Genomic DNA, 11,879 nt, shown 5'->3' with positions numbered 1-11,879 from the left:
TATAATCGTCTATAGACTGAGTTACACTGAACGTCCATCTATATTCTATCTCTGTCTTTTGCACTTGGTAGGGAATAGGGAAATGCTTTTTTAGTGGGTGTAAACGGACTTGATTTGCCCGACCTGAGAAACGTCATAGCATAAGCGTAGACGAGGGGTCTAATTCCATGGCTATAATAAATTTATAAATTAAAAAAACACAACTGGGACGTTTTAAAATGCTGTAATAATTAAAATGGATCAAAGTGCCGGTTATAGCAAACCGTAAAAAATATTAGATGTTATGTTTTATTATTTTTTTTTATATTTTCTATATATTGTTGCCTTTTACGCAGACACGCCAATGGATTTTCGTTCCCGGCACGCTTCATCCCCCTTATAGTAGGGGAGCCCACGATGCTAAACAGGGATTTACTCGAGCGTCGTCGGGACCTATTGGATTTTGAAGATTAGATGGTAGAAAGAAAAAAATTTTATATGATGTATACCCTGTCACCGGTGGGGGAAGCGTCTACAGGCTTTCAAAAATGTAAAAAAAAAAACAGTCACATGGAAATACTCGGGCACGTCAGATATTGATAGTGTATATGCTCTACGTGTCTCCGATGATGGAGATATGTTAATCTGCCGATTTGGATGGTGGGGGCGGCCGTACGGAAATGGGGAAAAAAAAATTTACTCTAGCGCGTCAGATATTCAGAAGGGATGTTAAGTGAACCCGAACGAAGCTCCCATTCAAAAGACTGACGATTCGGATGTGACGCAAACTCGTGGCAGCTTTTTGAAAACCAAAAAAAAATCGCCATTTTGAAATACTCGAGCGCGTCAGATTTTCATATAGATGATTCAGTTTGATGCCCTAGTCGTGCTGATCCATAATCTGACGATTATTTGGAGGGGTTTTCTTAATCTGACGGTTTGAAAAGAAATAAATTTTTTCATTATTTGTTTTTTAAATCACTGAATGTGACAAATAAAAAGCACGGAGAATAACATGCAAATAAAAACAAATAACAAATTTTGTTGAAATTTGTAAAAAAAAGTTGTATTTTATTTTCTGCACACGTAAATCTATTTCTTTTAATTATAAAACATATAAACACATATAATATATACTTTTTCTCTGATAAAATTACAAATGATAAAGAAATAAGAGATATAAAAAAATATGGCCGAGGTTAATAGATGGATGGATGGATGGATGGATGGATGGATGGATGNTTACTTTTAGATAGTTATATTTTTAAAGTTCCTGCAATGAAAAAATATTTTCTCGGCGTCCCGACGCCGGCGACGTCCATCCCAATGGCATTATCTCTACACAAAAATAAAATCACTGTATATTTAACAAATAGAACTCGCAGAACGTATATATCTTCTTTTGTTTCCAAGTAATCAGCCCGCGGAGTTTTAGCTGAATCACCCAGTATATTACTTAATAACGCTCATCTCTTAGCATTCACAGACAACTACCTGATAAAATTATGATTATTCATGAAAGAAATGTCATACAATTTTAACAATATAAAATAAATAGTATTGTTTGCTATTATGATAAAACTTAAATTGATTGGTGAAAAAATTATGTGTTTAATTAGGCAGTAAAGTAGATTTAATGCCTTGGCTGTTTTAATCGACTCGGCTACACATCGTCTATTAAATACAAGCTGTGGCATTAAATCTTGTACTTTACTGACTAGTTAAACAAATAACTATTATTTTTAACACTACATTTTTTGCTTGTTGATTTCTAAAATGAATGTTGGCATGGTAAACAGTAAAGGGTGAAAAATTTTGAGATAGTTGTGATTTTCATTTATTTTCAAGAATTTTTCATAACATAATGTTAAAAATTCATAATCTACGAGGGTTGTCCGTAAATTAAGATCTCCAATGTTTTTTCAAATAGTAAACATCATTTTATTGCAAAACTAAGTACATATTCTGAAACCTTGGACTTTTAGCTATTTTTCAACGTAGTCCCCGTCACGATCAATGCATTTTTGGAGTCGTTCTGGGAGCTTATTCATACCCGCGTCGTACCACTCTCCCGCCGACTCGCGCAGAAGGTATCGACGGCTGCCTTCAGCTCTTCGTCGCTGGAGAATTTCGTTCCTCCCAAGTGTTGTTTCAGGTTGGGAAACAAATAGTAGTCACTAGGGGCCCAATCAGGGCTGTAAGGAGGATGATCTATGATTTCTCACCCGAATATGGCGATAAGATCTATCGAACGCAATTCACACTTGGCAGGAGCGTCGAATTTTTCCTTCCATCGTTAACGGCTGCTAAACCAAGACTGATCACCACAGCGAGGTAGTGACCAGCCAGATTAGTGGTGGGGGAAGCAAGGAACACGGTGCTGTTGTCAGATTTAAGCTAGCCCGCTCCGTCGCAACGGGAGCTTGTTGGACACCTTAATTTACGGACAACCCTCGTATGTCATTGAAAGTTTTCATTAAAACAGTCATTTTCTGAATCTTGATATCTTGTGTAGGTTTGACAATATAAATGTTTGAATTATAAAAAAATATCATTTTTTTTTTATTCAATCTACAAATTAATTATTGCTTACACAAATACACAAATATGGAACCCTAATATTCTAAGAAATAATTACAAAAACTCAATTTTCCTTCAAGGTTCTTTGTATGAATATTTTTCCAAATCTATAGTTACAACAGTACCTACGTATTACTTGGAAAAAAACAAAACGAAAAATTAATTAACGTTAGAAAAAATAATAGAAAGTAAAAAACAAATTAACAATTGCCTCATGCAAATTGATCAAAACAAGATACAAGCGTAATTTGAAAATTCCAGTTACTTTTTGATCAAATCTCATATTTCGTGAAAGGCTCTTACACAAATTGGACTGCGAGTATATTCGACATAACCATTGCAAAACGACTTTAAGTCAGCATATATATCCGTCATAATCAGTTAAGAGGTTAAGTGAGTGTTTTTATTTATATCTTGCAAAACATTGTTTATTATAATAAATATTGTGTGTTCTATTAAGATTTCATTTTTAGTACATATTTATAAATATTATTTTTCCATAGACTGATTGGAGGCGAACTTTTATTACTACAGATGCAAATCTTTTTTATGATTCCTTTGTGAGGTGGCAGTTTATAAGATTAAAAGAAAGAAATAAAGTTCAGTTTGGTAAACGATATACGATTTATTCAATTCGTGATGGTCAACCATGTATGGATCATGACAGGGCTTCAGGAGAAGGTGTCGGACCACAAGAGTATACTCTAATTAAGATGACAGTTTTAAAACCTTATCCAACTAAATTAAGGTAATTATATTTTAAACGCAATTTTTCTTTGTATTTTAAATAAATTTTATTCTAAAATTCATATCTTGGAAGCAAATAGATATAGCAAAATAATTACTAGTATAATTTAACAAATTGAGGAACATTACTGTGCTTTTTTTATTTTGGGCACATATTTCTGGATAATCTGGGCAGCTAATATACATTCTGTCAAAAAAGTATCCGAAATTTGTCAATAAAACACTATACAGGGTGTATGTAAGTAACACTGAAAAATGTAAGGGGCTATTCTCTGATGAAAATTAATAGGGGTCTTTGGTATAAAATTTGTTTAGAAAACCCCTAAAAAGTTACGCTCCTCCAAAAATTAAAAATTATTTTTCTTTTACTACTTTGAAATTTTTTCAACCCAGAAGTATTTTTGTAAGAGGTCGAAATAATCGACCCTTCTCCAAGCAAATTTAGCAACATGTTTGCGATGCTTTTTTTGAAGAAAATTCAGCTCTTTTGGAACCAGCCCTGCTGCGACACTTATCATACCCAGAACACCAACTAAAATGGTGCAAACTGATTCATGAGATATGTTTAGTTCGTATGCCAGTTATCTCAAACTATAATGAAGATTTGCAAGCACCCTATCCCTCACTTTATCAATGTTTTCTTCAGTTGAAGACGTTGATATTATCCTTAGGAAATATCACGAAATACAATTTAAGTGGACTATCAGGATTAACAGCTGTAGACAAACTTCTTGACAGATTAAGCTCAAACTTGGCGTCAGAGTAGAGTACAGTGCTACCAACTATCTATCAAAAAATAAATTTAAATCTACTTTACATGGAATTTTTAAATGAAAAATTCGGAATACTTTTTTAACAGAATGTATGTTGCCGAGGAAATGAATGAAAAATGACTGCAGCTGTACTGTGTTAAATTCTGTTCTATTTTACATGACATTGTGGTACCCTTATTAAAATAACAAAAATATTAGTACTGTACATGAAATACAGACAGCTCTAATTGTGCAACGTATACCAATTTCAATTGATTTTTTTTACATTATAAAAAATATAAACTTGTTCCAAATATAGAACTGATTTTTTTTTTATAAAAAATTCAATTTGGTAACATGAACACAATTTACTGTTTGATGTTACTTTAAGAACCATGTTACAAATGTTTCTTTCCAATTATTATTATTTTTTTATTTCCATAATAAAATACACTGATATTATGGGAATTACTAACTAATAGAATTTTAGTATTGTGACTAAAGTGGATAAAAATGTTATTAGGAATAATTAGTGTTACAATTTATTCTAAGAAATCTGCGATTTGGAGTTTCAATTAATGCGAATTAATAAATAATTAATTTCCTAATTTGAATAATTTAAATTTTTATGTAACTTTCTTTAATAAAAATGAAGATTAAATTCAAGTAAGTAGCTGCAATTTTTATGTTTTGTATATGGTTTTCTTGCCTTGGACTTTTCTCAAGGTCCTAATTTAAATTGCTTAAATTATGTCGAAGTAGGTCCTTTATTGTCTTACCCGAAGATGCTGCAGTACAATCTTTAGTAAAGTCCCTATATTGATAAACAGAGTTGGTTTTATAAGCTACACTACCAGATGAGTTAAAGTAAAACTGATGTTTGCCTACCTATTTTCACATTTGTAGCCTGTTCGGATCCAGGGAGCATCATGATTCACTTTAATATCACTTTAATATCTTAAGTTACAAAAATATACACTGTGTCCCAATAGTCCTGGAACAGCAAGATATCTAGATTAATAGTGAGTTTTAGGTAAAGTTCAGATATACTTCAGAAAGTACATTCCTTTTGTCATTTTTTGACGTGCAAACAAATGTTTAAATTTACCCTCCCTACCCCCCACAAGGTTACTCCCATTTTTTTTAATTACACAGTATGGCTTGTGATAAATCAGTGTGGGAGATGCTTCGGCGAGAGAAATTGTTGCAAGGGGCTGTCCACTGAGAGATGTTTTATCACCACTGCTGTGGAACTTTGTTCTAGACAGTTTCCTATGCCACTTGAACTCGGAAATCTGCATCTGTACCATCGCTTATGTAGATGACCTCACTATGCTGATTAGTGGAAAATTCGAAGGGATTCTATGCCAAAGAATGCAAACAACTCTAAGAACTATTGAAAAGTGTGTGAGGACCATGCTCTATCAATCAACCCCAGAAAGACGTAGATGGTTCTCTTCACGAGGAAGAGAAAATTGGGGCCAATAAAGGCACCAATTCTCCTAAACACTACGCTAAGCATTGCATCTGATGTGAAATACCTAGGGATCACACCCGATGCTAAGCTAACATGGAATTTTTATTTTGAAAGAAGTTTAAAAAAGGCTTATATATCCTATGAGCAGTGCCGCAGAACCGTCGGTAAAACCTGGGGAATGAAACCAAAAGTGGTAATGTGTATGTACGGTAATTATGGGGCTGTCGTCTGGTGGCCGAAAGCGACAGCTAAATTGGAGCTATGCGAACAATACCCACCATAACAGTGGAGGTAATGCTGTGTCTGCCACGTCCGGATATCTATCTAAGAGAAGTGGCCTTGACAACCATGCTTCGCCTCGAAGAACGTTGATTTCAAAAGGGATGAAGAATGCGCAGAAGTTAGGAATCGACTATGGAACGGGGTCGTCAGGAAGATGCCCCTTCTGCAGGCAAACGCTAATAGTATTTCTCCCCGGTTTGCGTTCGACAAGCTCTACACTGTACTCATTAAGGAGGAGACCGCCCGCGAAGATGTAATTAATGTCTCCAGGATGTGGAATATATTCTAGATCCTTGCATATCGGATATCAGTGGGTAATGGATAGACATGCTACCTTGGTACAAACGGAATTAGCAGTTATAACCATAGTAGCTAAATAAATTGCCCGTGGGCACTCTGCGGGTAAAACCATTAGAATCAACACAGCTACTAGACAAGCACTTCTGATCTTACGTAATCGTAAGATAATGACTAGGTCAGTATGCCACCAGGCACTGGTCGTGGCCTCAGTTTCCAGCAGCATATCTGTATGCTGGGTCAAAGGACACAAGCGGTGCAATGGCAATAAAGAAGTTAACAAGTTAGCCAGGAGTGCATCTGGCCTCAATATTTTTGGACCCGGTCCCTCCAGTGTGCTTGCGTTGTTAGCACATGCTGAAATTATCAAGGAAAACATCTGAAAACACTGGACACAGTCGGCTAAAAAAGCACCTTCACAACATGAAGAAGTGTGAAACACTTCTTTGTAGGGACTGCGAACAGGAAGACAAAACAGTACTACATGTACTATGTGAATGCATTGCCGTCTCGTCAAAAAGAGAATCCGTGTTAGGAGAGCGTTGGCCTTCTGTGGCCTATATTAGAGAGATCCCTCTGAGCAGCGTCACCACCTTTTTCTCTATAATAGATTGGTTAGCGGCTCAGGTGGATTGATCTTCTAATGGGAGGAAGTACAAGGGGCCCAATGGGGCCTAACTGCTGTAGCTTATTCAACTACCCTCTATAAAATTCCAGAATGGCCAGCATACTCTCCTAATATGACACGCCTAGATTACTTCTTTTAGGAACATTTAAAAAATAATATTCATAAAACAAAGGCATTAAATACAGATGCCCTGAGAAACAGAATATTTGAGGAATCTTAACAAATTACTAAAGTAATACTAGAGTTTAATAAGTTGTGACATTGTTCTGCTATAGGTTGGAATGTTCGCCAAATTGAGGGTGGGAGACAATTTGAACATTTATTAAAATAGATTTTTTATTCAAAGTATAATCGCGTAATATTATTTTCTCATTTGTATTTCTTAATAAAGATGTGTATTTAAGAAAAAATACCTGTAACTCCTTTGTTTTCTAAGATATTCCAGAAAACTTTACATTACTGTAAAGAAAATGAAATTATCTTTCAAATGACGTATCACAAGCCGTACTGTGCAATTAAAAAAAAGGAGGGAACCTTGTGGGGAAGGGGGGTAAATGTAAACATTTGACACGTCAAAAAATGATAAAAGGAATGTACTTATTTTCTGAAGTATATCTGAACTTTACCTTAAATTCACTATTAATCTAGATATCTTGCTGTTTTGGAACTTTTGGGACACAGTGCATAAAATGTCTTAGGATCAATTTAGAAAACATTACCATGGAAATAAATCAGTTTAGTAATAGAAATTGCAAGTAATATTTTTAAGTTAATACCATATATCTAATAATAAGATATGATGGAGTTCTGCTAACAATAATGAAATAAAACTACTGCATGCAAAATCCTCCTAACGAGTTATTATCTTTTAGTTTATGGATAATATGTTCCCCTCTACGAATACCATATATGAAACGCAAACAAGAATTTTGCACCTGGATTTTTTTTTGTATTGTATTGTTAAAAATGGGTGTAGAAAGGAGTGTAAATTATTTTATTGATGTGCTTACAAATTGCACTTACTTTTAAACATAAACAAATATTCTTCTAATATTATCGTTAGAAGTGTCTGCCACAAGGGGATTGTATGTATGAATAACTTGAGAACGGCGAATCTTAGGGAAAAAATTAAAGTTACCTTTTTTACGTATTTTGTGCATTAAAATATAAATCAGTTACAATGACATGTAAAAAATGCAGTGGCGTAGGTTTTTTGTAAAAAAGGGGGCAACCCCTGTCCAGTTGTACACTACTGGTTGAACCTTTAAAGCTCATATTTCAGGGAATATAAGGGCTATTATCATACATTATATGTACCAAATTTTATTGAGATCGGTTAATAGATTCCGGAGATATAAACAAAAAATCAATTTTTTTTTGCCAACTTCAACAACCTGTATCTCTAAAACGGTACCGTTCCAGACCTATGTTTATAAGGCAAACACATATTATTTTAAAGATATCTATCTGCCCTCGAAGTTTCCTGCATAAAATTCGGACCACCCTGTATAAGAATTATAGGCTTTGTGGACACCATTTCGAAACCAAATATATTGGTAAAGGGAATGTAAAAATAACCTTATTGCCAAACGGAATACATATACCGTTTCCTCAACTTAGAAATGGGCAAGAAGAGCTAGAGGCAAAAATTATGGAAGATTGTCCCAAAGAAGTTATTGCATTGTCAGGTACCTATTTTTAAAAAACTATTTCAAATATTGCAAAAAAATATATCTGTTTAATAAAAATATTAGTTGTAAAACATCGTGTTTTATTTTTTTTATATATTATACCTAATTTTTCTACATTTTACCACAGTTATCCTTGTATTATATGAACAATGTTTGATGCTGATGCTGTTCGTTCAGTGTACATCTATTCGAAAGTGTAACTTCTCTCAGTGTAAACGATTGTGTTTCCGTCAAATCGGTCGACTCTAGCGTGACCACAAAACATCAAAGGAGCCGCCGATTCTGTCGCTTCTCGTTGGTATAGTGTTCTCTGGTCGTCTTCTGAAGGCGATCTGTTCGCGCCTTCTATGTGAAATTTTCACTTTAAAAAGAGTCCTCGCCGAAAATTGACTTTTTTCGGTGGGAGTGAGATACCCGAAGTATATCGTTACCACCGAGATAGGATCTATCTCGGTGGTAACGAGTATATCCGATATTTAAACAGAGATGGAGACAGACGTCAGTGAAGACGTCAAAATAAATTTTGTCATTTGACGCGTTTTCCCGGACGATCTGGCCACGGTGAGTCGTTACATTGCTGTAAGGCATCGGTTCCAATCATTTAGAGACGCAACTGTGGCGACAAAACTTGATTGAACATTTTCAATTTTCTGTTTACATTCGCGGAGAGCCAACGGTTCAAATAGCCCGTGCAGGCTCCACCCAGCATTAGATCGCCGTAGATCATTTTGTAAACTCAAGACTGCGAAGCCGAAGGTCCAAGATTCGAATCGCGGCCGGGTCGCATTTTTTTTTTTTGGGAAAATTTTATATATTTACCAGTCCACAGAGAAAGCACCGTGGAACAGTGCTCGAGTCGCACGCAGCGCGGCCCTAGGGCCGAAGGCCCGAGAGAAAGGTCAAACTTCGCTGACGCGAAGTTTGCCTGCCTTTCTAGTAATTTTATTATAAGACGTGGGATAAATTTTTCACGTAGGATTACCTCCCAGACACATCATTTTATCTTCAATGATTTTTAAGTAATTGATCAGCAATTGTATTTCATGTCTAATCTTTGAAGGATTTTTTATACTTATAGGAGTATAACACATTTTTATTGTAATTTCCATTCCCCATAAGTAATTAATATAAACAATAATTAAATGCAACTCAAAGTTTATAGTTCTTCATTCACCTGCAAAATTGTGAATTATTATTTTTAGAAAATTTCGAACAAAAAGGATGAGCAGTTTATAAAATATGGATTATATGCATATAGTGAAGGAACACTTACCACAAAGGTTAGAAGTATGCGTTTTGATGGAATTCCAGTATTATTTATACCTGGTAATAGAGGATCATATAAACAAGGTATTCATATTCATTAATGACCTATATGGACCCCGAATACTGGTTCAATTGTAAAGGATGTAATGAACATCTAGGGCTTATACAGGGCAAAGGGCTACAAACTGAGGCTCTGATATTTGTTGTTACATCTTTTATTATATCTACAACCAGTAGAACATACTCTATACTCGGTTTCTGTTAGATAATGATTATAATAAAACATATTGACAATTTTTAATAAGAATGGTATAACTTCAGTTCTAATTTTTAGTTTTTATGTTCCCAATTTTGTCCTTTTGAACAAAAATCTGAAATAAATCAAATATGTTTTAAGTATGTAGGTACTTTAAAGAAAACATACAAATAATGTTGAATTAGTATTTTTAATAATCAGTAATTAAGTTGTAATTATGTTGAAAGTATTCAAAGGGTGTAGCCGGGTAAGTATAGTGTTGAGTACTTATTTAAATTTAAAAACAATTGTACTTTGTTTGACAGTATTGACAGTTGTGCTTGATATATGAATAGTATTCTTTGTCATTCATAAAATAAAAATAAAGTTGTTATTTCATGTACCTAACAAGTAGTTAATTAAAAGAAGGAACCTGAATAATATACATATAGGTAAATTGACCCCCAAAGCTTTTGGATCAAATTCAGTGTTGATAAATAAACCTGAAAAAAGTAATTCCTTTTTCTTATTCATAACAGTAAACTTCCAGAAATGTACTATTTAAATTTTTGTAAAAAAATAATATAATTGTAGATTTTGGTTATTTATATTTTATGGAAAAATATTGACTAGCATTTGATTTTTAAAAAAGTATGTAAGGAATAAAAATTTATTTACCCCATAATAATCATTTGCATACGCCATAGAAATTAGTAAAACAACATCTGTATCTGTAGTTTGTTAGCAACTCTTTTTTAATTTTTAGAATTGGTCACTGTATTAAAAAAAAAACATTAAAATACAATGCGTCTTATTTTTACAATATCATATATTCAATATATTGGGACTTCTAAAATATAAAAACTTTAGATTAATGTACTTGTTGATACAAATAAATAAAAAAGGAAGTTGCATTAATCACTACACTATCACTGTTAATTACAGTTATTCATGAGAAAGTTCTCATTTGTTTTCTGAGCATGTTCACGAATTTTGGAGAATATTTCTTAGCCTTGAGAACGAGAATATTTCCCAAAATTGTCGAAAACTTTCTCCAAAATTCTGAAGGCAATTCTACACCTATGTGCTGCTATTTTACTTTTAGTGTTTGTGTGATGCTTTTTATATTTTGTATCTAACATATATTTTGTTTTAAAAAAATTAATTTTGTTGTCAAATACATATATACTCCACGGTCGAAATTATAGAGACTGACTCATCGCTAGCTTTTGGACTAGTAAGGAGGGTGAAGCGTGTGGTGAACGAAAATCCATTGGCGTGTCTGTGTAAAAGGCAACAAGATATAGAGAACATGCAAAAAAGATAATAGAACATCATATCTAATATTTTTGACGGTTTGCTACAACCAGCACTTTGATCCATTTTAATTATTACAAAATGTCCCGATTGTGTTTTTTAATTTATAAATTTATTCTAGCCACGGAATTAGACCCCTCGCCTACACTTATGCTATGGGTTTCTAAGGACGGCTAAGTCAAGTCCGTTTACACTCACTAAAAAAGCATTTCCCTATTCCCTACCAAGTGCAAAAGACAGATAGAATATAGATCGACGTTCTCAAAAACTTAAAATGTCTGTATCTCGAAAACAGTTGAGTTTATCGATTTGTAACAAGTATACCATTTTTAATTAGAATTGAACGCATTTCAATAATTTCTAGTTAAAAAATTCAAAATTGTAAAATATAAAAGGTTAGACATATTTTTACATTGACAGGACAGTACAACTAGTGCCCCCTAGACGTGACCCTGACACTATTTGCATATTCGTATTTGCCACCTCAGAAAACGTAAAACTACAAATTTTCAAAGCAATCGGTCCATATATACTTAAAATATAGATAAAAAAAGAAAATATTTTTTCAACTTTAACTGTAGAACGAAAATGAGCAACAATTGAAAGGCACGTTTGGCTCAATCGCTAT

At 33.8% G+C, this 11,879-nt stretch overlaps 1 protein-coding gene across 1 annotated transcript in view; it reads left to right on the top strand.

Annotated features, from left to right (window-relative positions):
* LOC108913585 (leucine--tRNA ligase, cytoplasmic) overlaps nucleotides 1-11,879 on the top strand; it is a gene marked incomplete at its 3' end in the record, with an annotated part of 82,868 nt that overhangs the window by 10,108 nt on the left and 60,881 nt on the right. The window contains exon 5 of the mRNA XM_018719151.2: nucleotides 3,063-3,307. Within this exon, the coding sequence (XP_018574667.1) occupies nucleotides 3,063-3,307 (245 nt within the window). The remainder of the gene's footprint in view (nucleotides 1-3,062; nucleotides 3,308-11,879) is intronic.

This window comes from Anoplophora glabripennis, unplaced genomic scaffold (assembly GCF_000390285.2).
Source record: "Anoplophora glabripennis isolate ALB-LARVAE unplaced genomic scaffold, Agla_2.0 scaffold1157, whole genome shotgun sequence".
Classification (NCBI taxonomy): Eukaryota; Metazoa; Arthropoda; class Insecta; order Coleoptera; family Cerambycidae; genus Anoplophora; species Anoplophora glabripennis.
Note: the sequence above shows the minus strand (reverse complement) of the source record. Positions and strands in the feature narration are given on the sequence as shown.